Source organism: Chelonoidis abingdonii, chromosome 5 (genome assembly GCF_003597395.2).
Source record: "Chelonoidis abingdonii isolate Lonesome George chromosome 5, CheloAbing_2.0, whole genome shotgun sequence".
NCBI lineage: Eukaryota > Metazoa > Chordata > Testudines > Testudinidae > Chelonoidis > Chelonoidis abingdonii.
The window spans coordinates 42596112-42620283 of NC_133773.1; the positions used below are offsets into that span (position 1 = coordinate 42596112).

General features: G+C 39.0%; 1 protein-coding gene across 1 annotated transcript in view; it reads right to left on the reverse strand.

The window, feature by feature from the left end:
• Window positions 1-1711: 1711 nt before the first annotated feature.
• TRPC3 (transient receptor potential cation channel subfamily C member 3) overlaps window positions 1712-24172 on the reverse strand; it is a 55296-nt gene continuing 32835 nt past the window's right edge. Inside the window, exons 5-12 of the mRNA XM_032776024.2 lie at window positions 20561-20777; window positions 19182-19415; window positions 15892-16156; window positions 15204-15399; window positions 12026-12235; window positions 10026-10109; window positions 5875-5950; window positions 1712-2663 (exon numbers count right to left, since the gene is read on the reverse strand). Of these exons, the coding sequence (XP_032631915.1) occupies window positions 2521-2663; window positions 5875-5950; window positions 10026-10109; window positions 12026-12235; window positions 15204-15399; window positions 15892-16156; window positions 19182-19415; window positions 20561-20777 (1425 nt within the window). The 3' untranslated portion in view covers window positions 1712-2520. The remainder of the gene's footprint in view (window positions 2664-5874; window positions 5951-10025; window positions 10110-12025; window positions 12236-15203; window positions 15400-15891; window positions 16157-19181; window positions 19416-20560; window positions 20778-24172) is intronic.

Below are 24172 nucleotides of genomic sequence, written 5' to 3' on the forward strand. Positions count from 1 at the left end.
CCCGCTACCATGGAGACGCCGAAAAGACACATCCCCACAAGTCGGCCTGCTATTGGACATGGAGGCCGGCGAAGGGGCGGGGTCAGCATTGAACAGGCGCAGTGATTGGACAAAGCGTCACTGCCTCTCTGCGCGGGTGGCATGTTTAGGGACCGCAGCAAGAGCGGGCCGTGGGGTGGGGTTGGCGCAGAGCCGGAGAGCGGTGGGGAGGGGTTACTCGGCCCCGGCAGATGGTGGTAGCGGGGCGGGCAGGGCTGCGGCTGGTTGGAGGCAGCGGGGCACCCGGCCTTGTCGTGGGCAGGACGGAGATACCGCTGGGGCGAGAGCCGCAGCTGCTGCAACAGAGGAGGCCGGGGACGGGGGTCTCCCAGCCCAGTGGCCATGGTGGGGCTGCCGAGGTCGGCGCTGCCCCTGGGGGCCGAGCTCTTAGCCCCCGGTGACATCGCTGCTAGCGTTGGTCTACTGGAAGATACAACCTCACCGTCCTTGTCTAACTCCAACTGTCTGCGGAGGCTGGGCGGGGAAATTGCTACCGAGTTTTCTGAAAGTCCCTCCCTTCTGGCAAGGGGGTTCACGCAGCTGGGAGCATCCTGCCTCCCGGATTTACAGCGCTCTTAGGAAGGCTCCCCAAGAGCTTAATCTCTACTAAGTGGGGCTTAAAAGTACCGTGGCAGTGAGAGTCATTGAAGGAGCTTTGCAGGCATGGTGTGCCCCGTTGATTAGCTGCCATTGCGAATGGCCATCATGTCTGTAAATCAGGCCCTGCATTTCTGTGATTAGTTGGCAGGAAATGAGCTGGGCACGCAATGAGCGACTTGCTCAGCATCAGTAAGAAATATATGGGAGAGGCAAGATGCCCTAGGTTAGCACTGCTTTACACAACTCCTGTGCTGTGATGCCTGCAACTAATCTGGACAAGAGGAGCTAAGCTACTGTTGTGTTGAAACCACTGGTTACCATGCTGACCAGTATTGTTTCCATTAACTCACCTGTTGATCCATCTTGTCTTATACAGTACTTAGATTGCTCTTTGGGGGCCTCTGCACCCTAGAAGAGCAATTCTGGGGAAATTCTGCTCAGCCCTAGAGTAGATTATGCTTAGTCACTCTGTGGGAATAGCACTTATCTAGTTGGTGTGCTGCAGCTTTGTGGGGACAAAACACTCGCAGTGCAGACAAAATCTTTGGAGAATTTCAGTGCCAGACTCTATCAAACATGCTCAAACTATAATTTTCAGAGGCACGTAGCTTGGACACATTTGGACAGATTTGCATGGAAAAGCAAAAGGCCCATCCTCGACAGATAGACTTGAAGTTTTTGGCAAGGAGATTACCTTTCTCCAAAGCAAGGAGGTTCTGGAACTTCTCAGTGAAACAGAATTTTTTGAAATAAGTAAAACATATCTTCTCATAAGTTTGTCTCAGAAATGGCTTAGTTTTTGCCAAAGTTTCCCCAAAAACTTCAGTCTAAGGTGCACACGTATTTGCAATGGAAAATTCCAGCTTGAACATTATAGGTTTGCCAAAGCTTTAAGCAACTGTAGGGTCTAATAATGGAAAATGTTAGGTAATGTTAGGTATAGGTGTTGCTACCAATACTTCCTAAAACAGCCTTTTACTACCTTTGACTGATTGTTGTAAAAAGTCTCTGTGTATACCACTGTACACTTCAAAATCAGGTGCTGAATAAATGGGGCAAGTTAAAGAGTCTGTAAAGTATGAATATTTTATTTAACAAGCATCCGAGGCATCATTTAGAATAATGTAACAAAATACCAGCCCTGCGTAGAATCTGAATTTTAAAAAATTCATCTCTACCACAAGAAAGAATAACTTTTGACTGAATTCACTTTACCTTCAAAAGTATTTTTAAAAAGGGTTTCTAGTCCCTACTGTTGAAAGCAAACATTATGCTGCATTAAGAAACAAATTGTAGTATATGTATGTTAAACAGAGCTCCTAAAGTTATATTCACGCTTTGATATTCATTGTTAAACCTTAAAGCATCCATTCTGAGAGTTCTTCGGTCGTATCTGTTATTAGAATAATTGAAAAAACATAAATATTTCAAATAATACTTAACTGAGACCCAGCTGACTACTCCTTATTTATTACATTCTACAGGATCCTGTTCACACCAGTTGCTGCAGGGAACAAGGTCCTTTGCAGTGCCTTGTGTGTGTGTGTGTGTGCGTGCAAATTGTTTAGTGCAAAGAGTTTTTTAAGTTTGTTCATAAAACAGTCAAAATATCAGCAATGCAAGATTTTTTCACTTTCAAGTGTACTTTCCTATTAAATGCAAAAACTGGTATGAGAGTTCTTACTTTTCAATACACTTAAATGAACAGAGCATTGTTTGCATGAGTTAATAAAATTTCCTGACTAAATTTAAAGAAAGCTGTACATAAAGTTATTTAGTGCTAAAAATCTACCATATATTTTTCAAGTATAAGATACTCCAAAATATTATTGCCAATATTTGTGCTGAAGAAAATGCCAGGAATCCCGATAATTCATTGAATCATTCACATCTTGACATATTGGGGTTGAGTTTCTCACTGAGTTTATGTATTAGAATTGCTAAATCTTCTGTTGCTTGGGACTTATCTTCCAAAAGTTCATAGCGAAGACTGGAGATGTCTTGTTTGATTTCCTTTAATTCACCTGTATTAATTGTCAAAAAAATACTTTAGTATTGTTTGTTAAACATTAAATACAGTTTTAAGTCACAACGATGCATATTTTAGAATTATCTTCCACTCAGCCAAAACATTCATCAGAATACCATATGTCTTTCCCTGACCCAATAAACTAACACTGTACTTCCCCTGCATATAGTACATCTAAGGTTCTCAAAACACTTTACAAATGTTAATAAATTAATCATAACATCAGTGTGAGACTGGTAAATATCTCTATTGTATAGAGAAGAAGCATGGATATTTTTAAATGAGTTGCTAAGTTCACACAGGAAGAGTGTGGCAAAGCTGGTAATAAAAACACATCTGAGTCTGTTTTCTTCCTTAACCAAAAGCACATCTTTAGAAAGCAGAAAAAAACCCCACCTATTTTAAGGGATGTCAGGCTTTTACAAGTATAAACACGGTACTTAAATTAACATCTTCCTGGTCAAAACACAAATATCAAGGCAAGGTGGGTGACAAGCAACAGCGGTCTTTATTTCAGGACTTCAAGGGTAGAACCTTTCTTGAATATTCAAAGTATCGTTCTTCCCACAAACTATGAATGCTGTCAATTTTTATCCAGTACCCAGGGCAGAAAATTGCTTGCTATGTGTGAAGTACAGAGTACAAAATAAGACCTTTACTATTCTCTTAAAGTGAAATCTTTAGGCTCATATATTTGAAATAATGATACTTAGCAATCATAAAGGATTTTCCACAGTGTATATAGCACCTCATATCCAATGTGCTTTGAAAACCATAATTAATCCTTACAATACCACTGTGAGATAAGTATGATGCAGGGTACATATGATCTCTTTTACTGCTGAGAAATCTGTGGTTCAGAGAGGTCAGCTTACTTGCTCAAGGTCACAAAGGAGAAGCAGTGAAAGATCAGAATTTAGGTTTCCTAACCCAGTGTTGTGCTCTCACTGCTTGACCGTACTGCTAACCTGAAATCCAAGTGCAAATACAAGAAGGGACAAAACCCTTCAAAAGACTTGTGCTTTGTCAAGCATTTTGGTGACAGAACAGTTGATACCATCATCTCTATCCTGCTTTGCAAAAGATATATGTGTAAGTTAAAAATACCAAAACCAGAATATACATTTTAAAGTTTTTCTGGTACAGTTACATACTTCTGGGCATCTGGCCAAAAATGCCAAATTGAACTGTATGCTGTACTCCTCGTTTTTTGTACAACCCTTGGCATCATCTAGAAACTCAGCACCCCTGGGATTTGTGTGTCATGTGCACTTTCTTTTTTCTATTCTATTAGTCAGAAATGAGTTCAGTAGTAATAACACATATTTCAGAGTGGACTGTTCAGTTACTACAGCTGTTCTCTTGATTTTGTTTTCTTTTTATTCATATTTTATTGGTTTTCAAATGTACAGAAATTTCTAGTTTACAGTGTATAAAATAAGATTAAGGTATACATTATAGTTTAATTTCTTTTCAAGCCTAGATTCAGGTTTCACTCAGCGTGATGTTTTTTTTGCGGCTGTCACTATTTTGCCAATGCCATAACACTCAGAAAATGATTCACAGGTTATAGGAGTAAAAAATAAGTTTAGTTAATGTCAGATAGTTTAGAATATGTTTTTATTTACATTTAAGCATACTTAGTATGGTAGCAAGGCTTTCTGTGTATAAAGCATCAATTTTTTTCAGAAAGCTATTGCTTAACGTTAAAAATACAGCACCAAATTGCTCTGAAAGAAGAGCCCATTTCTATCATGCATGGATAGTCCAACTGATTTCACTAGAATAAATCAAGACACTAAACCCTGTACCTGGCATAGTTTGCATGAATTAGCCCTAACTGTAGAGCTGGGATTGGTAGTGACAGTAATTAAATAAGATCCAGTTTAAATCTAGATGTCAGACCATGAGCACTAACATCAATGAGGGCTAACTAACAAATTTAGCACGCAGGATGTTTGTTTTCAAGGATATTTTTCAATATCTTTCTTTAAAATTTTTAATTATTACAGTTTGGCAGTAAAAAAGAACTGCCTTTTTCTTCACACCAATGTTAGGCAATATTCTGAGTGATATTCTTGTCACATGAATGGTTTTGATAGCCCTGTGTTTGAAGAAGTATTGCTCAGCAGTGCAATGCGTGTGTGATTTAATATAGACCTATATGATTCCCCTCACTGTGTAGTGTGAATGAGTGCAAAACCATGGAAATCCTGCAGAAACTGGGGTGAGAGGGCCATATAGAGGAAAGAAAGCTATGCAGTGCATCCTTCCCCATCATACAAACTGCCTGCAGCCTCTGCTTCTACAGTGCACAAGCTCAGCTCTGCAAAGGCTATCTGATGAGGAGTCAGGGTAACAGCCGCTATGCAGCATGTTGGCCTCTCAAGCAGAGTAACTAATGATGCATCATAAATTCTTTTTTCTCTGACTATAACTACTTCCTGCTTCCATGTCTGCTTCTCCTTGCAGAGAGTTATGGAGTATGTAGTGACCAATTGACAGGCCAAAGTCACTACTGCAAGTTAGAGAGCCATATTGCCTTGGCTGAAATAGAACTAGGGTCAGAAAAGCTTTCTGAGGGCAACTAAGATTCTTTAAGGGCTGTCCTACCATTTCTCATAGGACTCTGGCCCACATCAGGAACTTTGGCCATTGCCCCTTTCTTTTCTCACCATACAACTACCACATAGCCATTTTCAATGTGGATTGGTGGTTTTCCCAGGGCCATGGAATTTTACAGGTAAATGTTCCCTCTTCCATTTCCCTCATCTGGTTTTATGGTTCACAGTGTAATACAATACATTGCGTGTTCAGTTGAAATGAAATGAAGAGGAAGGATTTTCAAGGTGCTTAAGATACCAGACTGGGGCATAGGATATCTGAGTTCATTTCCGGGTTCCACCACCGATTTCCTGTGAGATTTGGGGCAAGTTACTTAATTTCTCTGTCCTTCAGTTCCCCAGTCTAGAAAACAGGAATAATACATCCTTTCTCCCATCATTTGTCTGTCTTGCCTATTACATTGCAAGTTCTTTGTTGCAAAGACTGTCTCTTGCTATGTATTTGTGCTAAGTTCATCTAGTAGAATGAGGCCCTGATCTCAGCTGGGGTTTTTAGGTATTACTGTAGTACAAATAAATAATAATAATATAGTCCTGCAGCAAAACAATATCCGTGAATGCTGTGTTTACTGTGGTTCTCACCTTCATTCACTTCATCGTTTTCTTTGTCCACTTGTGCTTTCAGAACATAACGTTTTATAAGCCTTTTCATGATTTGCTGTTGGACAAAAAATAAATAGTTAAGCAGTTAAACAGCTTGTGTTCTATTCACTTAGACGTCTCATATGCCTGTAAGTGAAACATCTCACAGCCAAGAAGTCAGCACTTTCTTCATCTTTGCTTTTATTGTTGGGTTAAGTAGACCCAGACATTAAATTATGATCCCTTCCTTGTCTACTTTCCTCTTATATGCAGCCCAGGCCAGCAGGAGGTCTTAACTGGTACAAAAGTGCTAACAATATTTTCATGACATTATTGCTCCTTCATTCCAAGCAATTTCACACTCCTGAAATTTTGCTTCTCCACAAAATTCTACAAAATGACTATTTTTTATATTTAAAACATGTACCAATCCTCACATGATTTTGCTACAAAGCCACATTCACTTAAAAATGGGTCAGTTTTTACTGGAAAAAATTAGCAAAATTTGACAATGTTTTTGAGAAAATATGACTATTCTTCTCACTTGTAACAAAACACCAAATCTTCAAATTTAAAATTCTTTCTATTACATTATACATATTGTGCAGACTTCTAGTTCTAACTTCCCTATGTCAGGGACTCAGTATGTTAGGTTAACTGTAGAATTTTCACTCACACCTTCCAAGTTGATTTTCCCCCATCCCTTACTTTCTAAGGTCCCATTCTATTTCCTTGTGCTTTGGCAGGAGCTGTGTCACTGCATGCATGCTATGATTTAGAGGACTTGCTACCTTCCCTGAGGCTATAATAAAGCAGCTCTTCACTGACCAGAATGCACCATACAGTATAAGGTTGAATGGAGTGCTGAGAGATGATTTATAAAATCAAACTGGCTATTGTACAAGGCATTAACGCTATAGAAATTTCCTGTAAATACCACCTGAAAATACAATGCCCAAACCGCACATTCATCTGGTCATTTCATTTTCATCTTATGGTTCAATCAGTGTCCCTTACTCAGGCTTAAGAGCCAATGAGAGAGTTGTCTGAAAAGAACTGCAGGACTTAGCAATAATGACTTCAGCACAGAACATTTCCTGGGGATTAATGACCAGCTGGCATTTGTATTTATATGAACTTCAGGCCATCAGCTCCTTCCAGCCAGTCATTAATACCCAGGAAATACCAAGTTACATCCATTGTTATTGCTTAAGATTTAAAATTATGGACCCCCATGCAAAGGCTAAGTAATAGGCCTTATACAAGAGATATCTACACAATCATCAGGGATGGAATCCTGCGGGCCCCACATACCAGCACAGCTCCTCTACAACCCTTTCCCCATGCTGTGATTTTGACTGGAAACAACCCAAAGTGGACTCAATTGCGACCCCTCGCTCCTTGTTCCAACTCCCTTGATATAGCTGTGGAGAACTGTTCTGTTTTTCACTGTACAAAGGGTATGGAATTATCCTGTGCAGCCTCTCTGCAGTGAACTTCCTGCCTCAGCAGAACTGTGGTGGTTTTACTGTGTTTGGAGCCTTCTGTGCCCAAATAGGGGAGTAGGTTTTGCCCCTAAATATGTGCCCTCACCCAAAATGATGATAGTTTCACGTCCATGCTGTGAACTCCTTTCAGCACAAGGCATGAGCATCCTGAGGGTGGATTAAAACTCAGGTATCTCACAAGGTACTGAACTCTGATAAGCCACCAACCCCATCATAAGCACTTTATGTGTGCCTACAGGTCAGCTCTAGATCAAGAGTAAAAAGTATCTGGACATAGGAGCAATCTTTTTAGTTGACATATATGCTTGGATTAATCTATGGGAATTGCTGTTTGAAATTAACTAGCCATAAATTTTTCACTGTGATTGATCTTGGCAAGCCTGAATATATAGTGTGTTGTAATCTTCCTTTAGGATTTGTTTCTTTAGTTTAATGTATGTACCAAATGGGCAAAAACTTCAAACACAACTATTTTAAAAACACATTTAAATCCACTGAAGTCAGATCATTCAGAATTAGGACTGATCATCCTGTTTACCACTCCATCCCTTTAACTTATATGATTGTGCATGGGAAAAGGTTAGGGTTTCAATATCCCCTAAGTTTCCAGCCTTACCTCTCAATTGTAGGGGTTTAATTCTGCCCCATTCACAGTAATTTTTTTCTGCAGCTGAATTCACTTTATCATTATCTATGGCAGGGGTTCTCAGACGTTTTCATTGTGTGAGTCACAATTTAACAGGAAGATTGTCTTGGGATCACCCTCCTGCCCATTCAGATCAAGTGGACTACCACTTCTCACATGCACATGGCATTAGCCATCTCCTCACCCCTTTATGATTGCATAATATGCCTGTGACAACTACAGCAATTGCTTACAGGGTTAAGTAATATTCCAGAAGGTATTTAATGAATTTTTAGCTGCTTTTATTTCAGTTTGGCAGCTGGAAACAAGAAAAAAAAAAGTCAGCAGAATGTGACTAGCTAGCAAATGCTTCCACAAACCACCAGGGATTTATGGACCACAGTGTGGGAACTAAAGCTGGCTGGAAACTGGAATTCCAAATCGGTGATAACTTCTGAAATTTAAGGCAAGTTCTTGTTCTAAAACAGAACAAAAGACAAAGTTTCAAGATTTCCTGCAGAACAGGAAATCCCAAATTTCATTTAGAAAGTCAAAATGACATTTTGGTTAGATATTTTTTAAATGTTTCCATGGCTCCTTGAGTGCCTTACAATCCTGCCAGCCCACCAAATAATAAATAACTTTTAGTTATTATTTATTTTTTCAGCATTTTGCTGTCTGTCAGTATCACTCAGTGAGGAAATGTGCTCCACTCTGCTTTTCTACCCTTTGTTTCTCTTCCTTTCTTATTCTCTGTTCTCATTTTCTCTCCCTCTCTGTCTTTGTGAGTCTCCTGTCCTCCATGCATTTCCTTCCATGAAGAAAAACTCAGTTCCTGCTTTCCTGTGGGATTCACTGCCACTCCCTTCTCCATTCTATAAACCAAAATGATCAGCAATGAAATAGTTAATGTTAACATTGACATATCATCATTGGGCTTCAGAGCTGACACTGAGACAAGGGAGTTTACACCTCTACATTATTATCTAAAGCTGTTGGCAGCCTCAGGAAGACAGCACTGTCTCAGTTATACTTGGTTCGCACTTGGAAGGTCATCTTTGCAACCATGAGGGCTAGAAACTCACCTTTTTTCACAATAAACTCTGCATAGTCTAAGTATGTCCTTTGACATAAATGCTTTAAGCAGGCAGGATCTGGCCATTGGGCCATATTTTGGACACCCCTACTGAAAGGGCTCCTTTTGTGCACTCTTGTTGTTGCCCTGCTCATATCTGAGGCTATGCAAGTGTATTTACTGATATATAGCCTAACCTAACCCTTTCACAGGATCCAGGGCCAGCTCTAGGCACCAGCGTTCCACGCATGTGCTTGGGGCGGCACTTTTTAAGGGCCAGCACTCCAGCCCTTTGGGGGCAGCAATTTTCAAGGGGCGGCACTCCATTTTTTTTTGTTTGTTTGTTTGTTTTTGCTTCGGCGGTGGCACTCTGGCTTTTTTTTTTTTTTTTGCTTGGGGCGGCAAAAAATCTGGAGCCGGCCCTCACAGAATCTGCTTAGCATGCAAAAGATTCTCCAGTAAGGGCCAGAGCAAATATTCTTCCCTTTCTGAGCTGTATCGAATGGTCTTTGACAGGCTCCGCATCTTAGCAGAAGGAGCCACCCTGTCCCCTACTTCTCTCTTCCCCTCCATCTCCAGGATATTCAAGCATCACAGAGCACATGTAATAAGAAAGAACCTCTAAAGAAAGGAAGAGAAGATAATATCAACCCAGTGCTCTCAGGATCTTTCCCCAGAGATTTGCTTCTGTCATTTGCTGCACAGGCTGTCAAAATGGCCAGATCAAGAAAAGGCCTATTGGAGAACTTGTTTAAAATGTTTCAAATGATGGAGCTTGAAAAACAAGTACTGTGTGCGCACAATAGCAGCAACAATATGCTTCTCTGATTGCCAAGAGAATTCTTTTTCATCTTGGAAGACTCAGTGTATTTGAAGCACAGAATTCTGTTAGTATCCTCACATTATCACATTGCTCTAAACTAGAGCCCACTGAATTCCTTACCTGATAGCGTGTTGGCTGATTGAGAATGCTGTTAAAACTGTGCGATTCAAAAACCCTTGAGTTAGACTGAGTGACGAGGTTTAACTAGGAAACAATAAAGCTAAATTAGAACATATTCTATGGAATTCACAGCTGCTATAACCCAGCTTCATCTTTTATCCATATGATATAACAGAATAATATGGCAATAGCGCATCATTTCAGAATATTGTTTTCAGAAAACATTGAAAATAATTTGGGCCCAAATTCAGCAAAGCACCTAAGCATGAGTTTAATTTCAAGTATGTGCTTAAGGCCATCCCTATTCAGCAAATCACTTAAGCGTATACTTCAAAAATGTGCCCAACTCTCATTAAAGTCAAAGCATGGGCTCACGTGTTTTGCTGAACCATGGCATTGAGGAATAATAATAATATATTTGGAAAACAGTTCACCATCAAGTTATTAGTGCAGCAATAAACTCTTGTAATAGCTATCAGAGTCCAAATACTTAGAGTTTCATAGCTCTGGAGTAGAAAGAGATAGGGAAAAGGGTTGTGAAAAGATGGCTAAACCATAAGGTTGGGTATTAGAAGATCTGAGGCCTCATTTATAGCAGTGGGAACCAAGAGTCACAGCAGTGAAAAACTTGTGCAGATGGGAGGAGAATCAGACTCCTGGGATCTATTACTGGCTCTGCCATGAACTTCCTGTGTGGCCATTTAAAGTCATTTAAAAGTGACCATTAAAAATATAGATACAGATAGTTACACACACATACACTCTGTTTCTCTGTGATATATAAAGAAAGCCTGTGTTTTTATCATAATAGAAACAATTCTGCTTAATTTTTTATTTTATTTTTTACATTATAAGTTGAGGTTTTACCTATCTTGAAAGACTTTCTAGAGACTGGAGTACTAGTGAAATGAGGACATTACAAGAGACCACAGAGTGACAACCCAGTAATTAGGAGGGGAAAGGTTTTTTAGCTGAACTGTTTCAAACTACTTTTGGGGATATGTGTGGGGGTTTGTTTATTTATTTAATTACATACATATTTAATTCCAATGCCCAAATAATATAAAGGCAGAGAGGTATCTTTGTTAAAGATTCAACACTCCTGACAGTTCATAACAAACAGAAGTTTTAGGAAGCCCTTCATCAAAACCAGCAAAGACCAGACTTGACATTTCCCATATGTTATAAAGTAAAAAGCAACCAAAATATATGACTTAAAAAAATTCTTTTCAATCCTTCTGAATACACACTAAACCATCAAAAAAGACTATGATCCTAATTTATAAAAAAATCCTTTGAAGGTCATTTTTACCTCTCTGTGCCCCAGTTACCCATTTGCAAAATGGGAACAATGGTTATCTACCTCGCAGGAGTATTGCAAGACTGAATTTATTGCTATTTGTGAAGAACATTTCAGATACTATGAGTGAAGATGTTAGGGAAGCGCTAGATATTATTATACCACAAAGGCACAATTATCCCTTATCCCTGTCAGGAACATAGCTTTTGGCAGTGAAGAAGTTTGGCCAATGGTATACTATATAGCTGGCTAAACTTGCCCCTTCACCTGTTCTGGTGATGAAAGGAAAAGTTCGCTTTCCAGATCTTCCAGTCTTTTACCCTTAAAATACATGAAAGTCCACCAGTGGCATCTTTCTGGATAAGGCTGAAGACTTCTTTGTTTACTATTTAGGGCATTTCTTGTGGGATTTATTTTTGTTGTTTGGTAGTTGGCTAGGAATGATGTTTTGCTTGGGTTATTTATGCTTTCAGTTATATTTGGTAAAGGGACCTTGCTGCTTTGCAAAAATGTATCATTTTACTTTGCTTTTGTGCTGTGCTTAAAAGGCATCTGCTTACAGCACTTTAAAAATAAAATGCTTGATTAATTATGGTACTATCCTTCACAAGTTAAAACTATCCCCTAAGATTTAAAGGAAAGCAAAGAGCTAGGAGGCAAACACATTTATCCAGTGCAATGAAAAAATGTTAAGACCTACCCTAGATTTGGAGTTACTCATCCCTATTTCTGTATCTTTCTGCAGTCTTCTCCTCCTGCACTTAGAAAAGCTGACAATCCTCATGATGAAATAGAAAAAAGACTTGGGGCTTGGTACAAGATTGAATGGTGGAGGTAATGTTTTTCCATCATCAAAGTAAGATAACCAGAGCTTAGAGCGAGCAAACTTCCATTCCACATCACTGTCATCCTGCATTAGAAACAAAAAGATGTCTACTTTGATTTACCTAAGTTTAGGTTTCATATAATTCAAGAGTCTTTCAAAAGGAGTCTACCTTAAATAGCTTCTCTTTTTGTTTTATACTGAAATATGATGAACTTGTTAGTGTGAATGATTCCCAGTAGTTCAACTGAAATGCAGCTGCCTTATCAAGTCTATTTTAACTTAATTCTTGCTGTGTCTATTTACGTGGGCTTTTTATGGTCATATTTAGTTGAAGTATGCAAATAGTTTTAAAAAATGTTGTATCTGTAATGAGTGAAAACTGAAATATTAAGGTCCTGCTGTTAAAAGAGAAAGTTATTTAATAAAAGCAAGTATTTTCTTCCTTAAATTTAATGCTGAAATGTGGTGCTGTGCAAGTGAGAAAATAATAGTGTTGCCTTTTGGGTAGGAATAGTGTGAGCAGTTAATGTGCAAGCCTTTCCACACAGCCCTGCCTATGAACATTACTTTTGACCTTCTTTTGATGGTTAACCGGCTTTTTTTTAATTGCCATCCATGGGAAGGAATAAGCAAACAGATTTTGTGCCCAGATTGGTAAAATCTCATGGCAGTTTTGCGAGTCTCACCTAACTGAAACTTGAACACATTCTCCAAAGACGAAAAGTTAGTTTATTTGTTTCCAGATTAAATTTAATCCTAAGAAATATAAAGTATTTTCAACATGTATCAGAAATGCATTTGCAAAACATATTTTGATTTTTCTCCTTTTATTTTAAATTTTTAAGTCAATTAATTACGCATCAAAAAATGTCAAAATTACAGCCCTGGATATTGGAGCCCTGCATTTACTCACAGAATAGGGACAGAAGAGGAAAACTTTTCCCATTATATCCTGCCAAGGTGAACTGCAGGGACCTCTAAACTAGGTGTGATGGCATAGTTCAGTCCCCATGGCAGTAGATTTGGCCTGTCTGCTGAGATTGCTAGCCAGAGTGTCTTTGCCAGTCATGATAGTGGTTTGCATAATTTGGGCTCTTGTCTAGAAAAGGTTGACTGAGATCATCAATTCCATTTAATATAGGTCACTCCAGAGCCAGCAGATGCTAACACCTCTCATGATCTGGACCATAAATATGTGAGTAGGGAGCAGAGAACAGACCTTAAAGTTTGTGATGTTTCCATCATATTTTGTACAGGGTAACTCATCTTAGGATTTCCCAAGAAAACTATTTGCACGTAATTTTTACGTACTTTCTAATATCACAAAAGCAAGCTGAAATTTTGCTAAAACTGTTTATGTAAGGCAACAGATTGATTGGCATCTTAAATATACTTTTGTCTTTGTAAGCAATCTTGATTTGACTTTTAAAACCAGTAATCTTCACCCGTTTGGGGTGTCTTTCCTTCCTTTTATTGCACAATATTTGAACGGTAAGCACCTAAATTGAATTAATTAAATTCTGAAATGAAGTTATTTGCTGTCCCTGTGAACCCCAAATAAATCATCTGTCTTATAGATAAAATAGCTATTCATAATTTTGAGAACTCATTCTAATTTAAGATAAACTGCAGGCATTAAAAATCTGCCACTCTGCAGGTGTGCGTGAGTGCAGCCACTAAGTTTTCAGGGCACATGGCAATGTGTAGCTAAGATTAGAATCAAGTTTTAAATATTGTACTGAAAGCAGAAAAAGGGTGCTTACACTTCAGACTGAATAATTAAGCTTGAAACAGCTGTTAAATGTGATTTAGTCATCAGAACACTCTCACACGAAAATCTTTGCTTATGTCATGCATTAGCACAGTGCGTAAACCTAAGGAAGTGTATGTATTAATGAAGCTGAAGTATCTAACACATCTATGTTTAGTTAAAAGGTTTGAGGGCAATGGACTAGCAAGCCAATTATCTTTATGGAATACAGTAAAATCCATTTAACCAGCACTGAGGGCCTGGCCACCCAGTCAAATGTCCTATGTTAAGGAAAAGTTGTTATGAAATGTTTAAAAAGTAAGAATTAGGGAATCAACTAGACACGTGCTAAAATTGTCTGCTCAATAGCTTTGCTGTCTATTGTATCCCATCCTTCATTTGAAAGTTTAAGTTGTAATTTTTTTGGGACAGACCTTTACTGTTTGTACAGTGCTTACCATACTCTCATGTCTATATAAAAGCAATGAGCTATACTATTTGCCCAGATCCTGGGAGGTCCCAAACAGCTTGGCTTGTTTGCCAGGTAGACCCAAACCCTCAACCCAGTTTTTCTGCCATGTCTGCAGAGCAGAGAACCAGACTGGCAGGTGTTAAATCGTTGTAGAACAAATACAGTAGGGGCTCATTAAGCTACAGGACTCAGCTACCAACCATAGAAAGAAGGAAGAGGGGGATTCTGATTGGAATTGCATTCACACTTACATTGTCACTGATACTGCTTCCATCCAGAAGAGGGTTGAAATTTGATTGTGTTTGATGTTTTGTTTGGACTCTGGGTTTTTACTGGGCTATATCATTGTATAAGAAATATGTTTATAACACAATTTGATACTAGTTACAGATTTAAACTACATGGTGACATGGTAAAGCACAACTGTCTAGACAGGCCCTTGAACATGGTTCTGGTTACCAAATTCCTGTCTGTGTGGCCTAGACCAAACTGTTTTGAAAAAAAAAGTTTTGGCCTTTCAATGCTGGTAACCAAACCCAGACTGGGGAAAAAAAAGTTTAAACCATGTTTTTCACAGATGGTTCAAAGTACTGTTTAAATAAGGTGCAAATGAGTTTTTCTCTAACTTCTACTTCGTAATATTTTGTAGATTTTTTCTCTCTAAAGTTGTTCATGAAATACGGCATTATCTCTTAGCACAGTGTTTTCTTGTGAGCTTCTTTAACTGGGGTAGTCCCTTTACTCATACTTATTTTCATCAGAATGTGCCCATTAAGAGGACATTTAGAACATAACAAAAGGGACAGATACCTTAGAGAGAGAGGCCTTACCTCAATTTCTTGATAGGAGCTGTTGATCATAGCAATCAGCATGTTGAGCAGAACTACAACCATTGTTACATTGTATATGCCATACAAAACATAGCCAATATTCTCTATGAATTTATGATCATATTTTAGGACAACTGAAGTCACTTCAGATAAACCAAATATTGACCAAAACAAGGTCTTGAAACTTTCTTCAACTCTGTATGAAAGAATCGAGAGGAATGTTGCTAATTATATAAATAAATACACAATTCTTAGAACAAATTTAGTAAATAACCTCAAATATCTGTCTGTGATTTAGATTTTAAAGTTTTGAAAAGGATTTTAGTGTAGATGTTTAATCAAAACAACAAATACAAAAAATCTTTTTTCACAGAATGTTTGATTTCTTCCCATCTTGATTTGACTGTACTGGGAGCAAAGGGCACTTAATATCTCACAAACTCAGGCTATGTCTACACAACAGAGATGATAGCAGCACAGCTACATGACACTAGCTACATCGATGAAAGCACTCTTCTGTCGACATAGCTACATCTACACCGGGGGTTTTGTTGCCATAACTGTGCTGGTCAGGAGTGTTTTTTTTCACATATAGCTATGCCGATATAACATTTCAAGCCTCAGGCCCCTAGCAGGTAATGACTAAAATTTTGTATTTCCTTTTGCTTAAGCACAACTTCATACTTACGTTGTAAAAGCAGAGTTTACTTTAGCTCCAAGGTAGTAGGAGTAGAGTATGAACATCCCAATCATAAATGCAAAAAATACCATAATAAAAAGGACCATAAACTTAAAAATGTCCTTTACAGTCCTTCCAAGGGAAATCTGCAAGGGCCCAAAGCTCTCATTTGCAGGCAGGATATATGCAATCCGAGAGAAGCTAAGCACAACAGCTATTGCATAGAGACCTTCAGATATTATCTGTGGATCAGATGGGAGCCATTTGTCTCTGGCTGGAACACATGAAATAAAGGGGTAAATAATTGAGTTTCTTACTTATCACCATGTTTAGAAAAATATAGCTATAGATTGGGAATTGTCATGCACATATCTGTAGCTAGTAAAGAAACATTTGTGGATTCTAGTAGCTGATGTTGTATTACAATTAGTTTTTAAGTTATAAATGAAGAATTTGAAATGTATACTTTTTCAGTGAAAGTTATAATGTAAAGAAACATGAGGATCTCTTCTAATAGTGTGTGTATTTACCTCTCTATTGGTAGTTAAGCATGAAAATTAATATGAGGATATACCCCACCATAGTAGGAATTTTGTATATTCTTACATATAACATTTATAGATTCTATAATAATTAAAATCACTACTAATATCTGCATGTTTCTGCACATGATAAAATTTTGCCAAATAAAATTAAAACAAAGTAGTATTCTTATATATACCCTAATCTTTATTTCTCTTTTTTATTATTTAATTTGTTTAGGTATCTATAACAGCTATATAGGACTACTAATCATTATTCAGTCTTTCCTGAGTCTGGACTGTATGTCCCAGTCCATTTTTGTTTAACAACAATAAGAATTTTTTATTTATATTGTATCAATGACTAAAGACCGCTGCTTTTAATAAGATATAACTACATATATGTTCTGTAAAAAAGTTATTTTGTAGGTTAAAATCATATAAAATATCCATAAAAGAGTAATAATGACATCATAAATAAGGACAGTAAAATAAAAATTTAATACAAAAACTTTTTTAGAGAAAAATTAACAGTGAATTATGTCAAAATAAATACAATATTAGTTTTTTTTTCAGTAACATATGTTAATATGTCAATATCACCAAAGATAGTGGATTTTTTATTGTTGTTTGTTTTGTTTTTTAATTAAAGCAATGGAAAGGCTAATAATTTATTAACAGTTATATGCAGGATTGAATCAGCAGCAGTGTATGAAAGGGGCAGGGGAGTGGTTTGGTTTTTTTTATGGAAAGTCAGCAGTGATGGCTGAGGAAAAAAATTAGTTTATTGAGTGCAACAGGCTATTTAGGTTTTTGTTACAATTTTCTCACCAAAAAAACAAGAGAGAGGAGTGTCCCCCTTATACTCATTAGCCCACTTCAAATCCTCACTCTTCCTGATTCAGAGCAAGGACTGGAATCCAAGTCTCCCAGGTGAGGGCCCTAGCTACTGGGCTAAGGTAGCCTTGGAAGGATTAGACAGGGCAGTCCCTAAGGGGCATGCAGGCACTGGGACACATTAGCCACCACCGGCTTGGGGGCCCCACTCTGCATTGGCAGCTGGGCTGGATCCAGCCTGCTGCTGCTGCCTGCTGCTGCTGGCAGTTGCTGGCACCAACTGCTGGGCTATTGTTGGCCATAGTGCCACGGTGGCTCAGGGCTCCGGCCAGGGCGGGGGACTCGCTACACCGAAACGTGGGCAGCTGAGCCAGGTGCTGTCTCTGCTAAGACCATGGGGTGGCAGCTGGGACCCTGGGCTTGTGGGGAGGCAGCCAGGAGCCCACGCGTGCTGCAGCACCTTCCGCACTCCTAGTTCCCATGCCGATGTCTTCTGGGACCAACCACGCTGGCCAATAGCACCGGCCCACGGGGCGTCTCCAAAGGGCAGGGCCCAGAGCGGTCGCCTCAATTTGCCCTACCCAAGGGACGGCTCTGGGATTAGATTGGTAAACACTGATGTCACTATAGACATGCAAACAGACTAAAAATACTTAAATAGGCAAGTAAGAAAAATGATGCTTGAGAATTTAGGGTCAAAATCCAATAATGTAGACTTGTGAATTAGGCTTATTACAAATGAACAAGTGAGTGAGCAGTAAAAACAGGTATGATATGTTGATTTAGAGATATTTATGTTGTATATTTTGACATCCGATGTTGACAATTTGTGTTTGAATGGTTTATAAAGCTTGAACTCTTTGAATTGCAACATCTACTGTCATTAAACATTTGTTTGACCCCCTCATAATTTCATGCAACTGTGAAAATTTAAATAGATCATAGTCTAAAAACAAATCTTAAAAATAAACAGCAATATTATCCAACAAAATTATAAAACATAAAAATCTATTTTTGCCAAGCCTTCATATAGGATATTTTGGGGTGGGTTTCTCAATCTCACCTGTTGAAGCTGTTCCTCCCTTATAAAATGCTTAAGCATTCACTGAACCAGAAAGAGGATGAGAATGATTCTCTAGTCTAGTGGTTAACACACTCACCTAGAAGACCCAGAGTCTAGTCCCTGCTCCGATGAATATTTAAGTATTTTGTAGAAAGTAGAACAGCTTTGACAGGAGAGACTGAGAGAAACCCACTCTTAAAAATACCCTATGCCCCAGCACTCAGCTGGGAGACCTGGCTTCAAATCCCTGCTCTATATCAGGCAGACTGGGAGTTTAACTTGTGCCTGACATCCCACGCAACTGCTCCAACCAACTGGATATAAGGAGGATGGCACTATATCCTCAGCTGTGTTTTGTGTGGGGCTCAATCCAGAAGGCAGCCTCTAAGCATGCCTACCTGATCAGGCTCCACAGAAGAGATAGGTGAGGGAGTTTTTTGCATGCCCATCAACAGAAATATAAGCACCTACAGGGTTAGGTGGCAGCTGAGCAGATGGTTTGAGGATCTAAATTTTGGACTTAGGCACCTAAAGTGGCAGTAAGGCACTAAAGAGTTGAATCTAGCTCTAGGGGTCAAATTTAGCTCTGGCATAAGCAACTTCATGGACTTCATGGTTACGCCCAGTTAAACCTGAGCTGAATTTGGCCCTATTTCATTTAGTATTAGTATGTCAATACGTTAGTTGTTAAACTGATGGTCATAACAAATACTGTTCAAAAAGCATAAAAAATAAAAACAAATTGGCAGAAACCTTAAGGTAAATATTATGAAATCAAATAGTTGTAAAGGGTTTCTATTTATGCCTAACAATCCTAACACTGTCCCTTTAGATGAGTGCCCACTAATTTACTACTTGAAAGTAATATTCAAACTCACCATAAGTAAAATACTCTATTTCTGGTGGAAGTGTGACTACAGAGAGGTCACTCTCCTCAATGTAGTTGTCCACATATTGCTGTGCTTTGGTGGCCTGCAGAAATGCTAGCAGCCTGGCTGTGAAAGCAGCAATGAAAATGGACAACATCCCAAAATCCAGAACATTCCACAGCTGCAAAATATATTCCCTGGGTCCTTCTAGCCAGAGCTCTTTGCATTCTGACCACATCATACCTGCAACAAGAAAGGAATAGAGACAGTTTGATCACAACTGAGAACCATTTAATTTTCCCTCCCATAAAATCAGGATTCACCAGGAAGGCACTGAAGTACACATTTTCAGTATTACCTATATCAACTTTTCTGGGGCTATATTTAGGGCCAAAGCTCAGTCATCATACATTGGGACTGCTACATTGTAATATAATGACTTCACAGTGCAAACATCATGACCTCGCAATGTGATGTTTTTGTTGCAGAAGGATATCTTTTAAAATGGAAGGATAACCCTACCAGCGCTCCTCTCCCATTTCACTTAATAACATTCAAAAAATCTCAAACAGGCTGGCAAATGATCAGGCAATGAAAAAAAGCCTAGTAACAAAAACTGACTCATTAGCCCTTTGACACTGAAAGAAGCTGTGATTTCCTCCAGTGCTAAGTAAGCCCTAATTAGCTAATGCATTAACATCAAGCCACGGAAACACCTGACCTTCTGGCATATACAACGGCATAGGCTTTATGATCTTGTTTAAAATAATCAGTGTATGTTATTACACTATTGTATCAGTGATATTACACCAATCCTATTACATTCTGAAAGCTATGATATTATTGATATGATATCTATGATATTACACCAAACCTGGGTTTCTGCCATAAATGCCGGGATTTCTGAACATTGTAGTAGTATCACTGTGAGTCACTGAGTTTTCCATTTATTACACAGTGGTACAATCTTCGTCCTCTGAAGAACACAGCTGGCCATTTTACTCTTGCAAATATGTGGAAAATCACTCATTTTACAATATTAAATAAAATTGTTCATTACACTGAACATAAGAAGACATGTTGGTGATGTTTACTTAACTGAGACAGCTCTTACTGAAAGCAGAAGAAACTAGAAACATGCCTTTCCTACCCATGGCACCTTTGTACACCAGGGGCTGCATGAGGGGCAGTGTGGATCTGCTTATGCCGATTGTTGGCTGCTGGAAGTTTTCCTGTGGGAGCCAATGTAGCCGCTGAATACCACTGGAGCCATATACACGGCTGTTGTGGGGGTCAGAATTTGGGCCTCGCTTTTTTCTTTTAGAATGTCTGTCTACACAATACAGCTGTCATGGAATTGGAGTGAAGCAGCAATATTCTATACTTACCAAGCACCCACACCATGATCAACATCTCTGTCCAAGTGAACTGGGTAGTTTTCACCCTGAAGATCTGTTTAGGGTAATCAGTAACAGTGACATTCGGGAGGGTTGTGATGCCTTCAAATCTGTCTGAGGCATTGAACACCAGTAGGCCCAAGAAAATAATGAAGGATGCTGCATGTGCCACAAATTTCATAAATGGGCTGCGGAGAATTTTTCCAAGCTGTGAAGGCAAAACAAAACCAGTCCCTCATTTTTAAAAAAGATACAGCATTTCCCTTGCATCACACAGCTCAGAATCATAAAGAGGCACTTACAGACAATGGTGGACTAGAATTAAAGTACCCGCTATTGCTTAGGGATACCCTTTAAGTGCACTGAACAGTCACGCAATGGTATCGTTCCTGACAGTAGTCTCAAGAAGGCAACCCATACAGGATGACGTCCTGTCAGTCACCATTTTTAATGCTCCATAATCACATAGAAGACAATGTTTGCAGAGTAATCCTCCCGGGAATTACATCCACATCATATCAGTATTTCACTACTGTTCAGAGAGGACCTGATCTAATGCCCATGGAAGTCAATGGAGAGGTGGATCAGGCCCAGGGAGAAGTGGATAACAAAATATCTTCTCTACCAACAGGGAAGATATCCAAAGTTTTTAGGGCATTATTAGTTTACCTATGATAATGAGCTGTATTGAGTTCAGCAAATCAGAACATCAAAGCACTATTTATATCATGGCTGAGGAAAAGCAGACTCTTCTCTAGATGATGTATTCAGAGGATAAAATATTCCCCAGATCAAGACTTTGTAAATGCTTTAAAAAAAACTAATTGGAAAAATTTACACAGCAACAAAGTAAGTAAAACGAGTTCAGAAATATTAACACGTTTAAATGAATTCATCTGGATTAGAAGAGCACTCTGTGGGCTAGAGAGTGGCTCTATTAATATTGCTGCATTTGGGGTGGGTGGAGGTGCATTACAACAGTGGCAGTGGCCAGGAGCAGTCTTCCTGCAGAAGACAGAGGAAGCAGCACACTTCAGGGAAGCTGAAGGGAAAGTACTCTGGAGCTGCATTTACTACCTCCTGCACAGAGGAGCATGTGAGCCTATTTGCACTAGCCCGGTGCCACAAGCCAGTGTGGTAAGGGGCAGGGCCATAGCTCACCTTTTCTGGAGGGATTCTACTGCCAACCTCTTGGGGAGGAGGTGTTATTGTACCTCTGTGGATGCTGTCACTCCCCAGTTTAAGCACTCAATGAGTGCCAGTGAAAGGGTTCTTGAGGGATGGGCATTCTTTCCCCCTAACCTCCTGTAATGCACCCACAAAAGAGCAATCAAATTCTGGCCCAAAGACTTCTGGGTAACTATGGACCAGTGTGTCATTTAGATGTTGGCCTAAAGTGGAGACTGTGCAGAGATGCAACCACCCCACACCATTGGGAAATCCAGGGGGGACTGCATCTTAGGAAATACAGTTTCTACCAGTTTCCTCTCCCAGCTTCCTTCCAACCCCTTTTGGAGTGAATAGCACCCTTGAGGATATACGCACAGAGCAGTCTCTGAAGACCCCTGTGCATAAGGACTACTGTTACCCCTGTCCTTTCATGAGACATTGCAAGATTAGTGGTGGTCAGAACGTCTTGCCTCAACCTCACTCTCAAATTATCTGGCTCCCCAAATATAGCAAGGGAGTAACTCTAAGTTAGTTCAAACATATCAGTTGTATTCATAGATTCCAAGGCCAGAAGGGACCATTGTGATCATTTGCTCTAACCCCTTGTATAACACAGGCCACAAAACCCGCCAAAATAATTCCTGGAGCATAGCTTTTAGAAAAACATCCAATCTTAATTTAAAAATTGCAGTGTTGGAGAATCTATCACGACCCTTGGTAAATTGTTCCATTGGTTAATTACTCTCACTGTTAAAAATTTACACCTTATTTCCAGCCTGAATTTGTCTTCAACTTCCAGCCATTGGATTGTGTTATACTTTTCTCTAACAGATTAAAGAATCCATTATCAAATATTTGTTCCTCATATAGGTACATATAGACTGTAATCGAGTCTCCCCTCAACCTTCTTTTTCTTAAGATGAATAGATTGAGTTCCTTGAGCCTGCCACTGTAAGGCATATTTTCTAATCCTTTAATGATTCTCTTGTGGCTCTTCTCTGAACCCTCTCCAATTTATCAATAACGTTCCAGAACTGCGTGCATGCTCATGTTCAGCTGAGTATCCACCACGACCCTCAAATCCTTTTCAGAGTCATTGCTTTCTAGAATAGAGTTCCTGTAAGTATGGCCTATGGCCTGTAAGTATGGCCTATAGTCTTTGTTCCCAAAGGTATATATTTACATTTAACCCTATTAAAATGCATGTGTCCTTACACCTAGCTTACCAAGTGATACAAATCGCTCTATATCAGTGATCTATCTTCATTATTTACCATTCCCCCAATTTTTGTGTCATCTGCAGACTTGATCAGTGATGATTTTCTGTTTTCTTTTGGGTCATTGATAAAAATGTTGAATAGCATATGGCCAAGAACGGTATTAATTATGACATATGAGATTTTAAAACCTCATCTGAAGTTCTGCACTAACAGCAATATCCTTTCACAAGAAAGCCAGTGAATTTAGTGAGTGAAGAGTCTAATGTAGTTTCCCTATCTCAAAGTTTTCCTGGACCTGAAGTCAGGGGTTAGATTCAGTGAGCTGAGCAGTAAAGTATGCACTAATTTGACATTCACTAGTTATACAAAGGACTTTAATAGCCCCTGTTTGACCTGACCTTTATAAAGCATTTTTAAATTACAATATTAAGCAGTTGATCTGTACGTCCAATACTTTAATTTCACATGAATATTCAAAAAGGGCCAAGTGTTTCTGGCAGTGGGAATTAAAGCTCATGGAGAAATGCCATTTTTTCCATATCAGACATTAAAAAAAACCTAATCATGAGCTTACATGACATCAGTCTACCATGCAGCTATAAGGGGTACCTTTACAACAGCTCATCAAGGGAAGTGACATTTCAGAAGATAATCTGAGCAATAATGATGCTATTTCATAAAGATTAATCTTTAAAATAAACAAATAAACAAATGACCAAGGAAAGAAAACATCAGTTTCCATTTAGGAAGGTATGGGGTGTGCAGAATCTTATCACCTCTTAAAGGTGAACTGCAAAGCAAAATATAAACTCAGATGGAACACAGATTTCTATCCTGGATACCCCTTCTGAATAGGCTTGTGGGGAAGGGCCAGGAAGACATTCCACAAAGAAGTAAGTTCTAAGTAAACTTTAAAAAAACCTTCTCTCTGTGAAATCCTCTTTTGTTCTTCCCAGTTTACTGAAGATATATCAGAATGCATCATTTGGTTGACATCACACATATCATGGAATGAATGGATTTCAGTGAGACTGCTAGTATTTGTGTTATGACATCATCTGTGAACCTAGAAACACCAGGATGATTTCACCGAGGGTAAATATAAATGTGAAATTATTTGTTAAAAATGTTGTTCTCTTCTGAATGCCCCCACAGTGTGGTTAGAAAACTGTGCTTCATTTAAGTTTTGCTTTGCAATTCACCTTTATAAGCA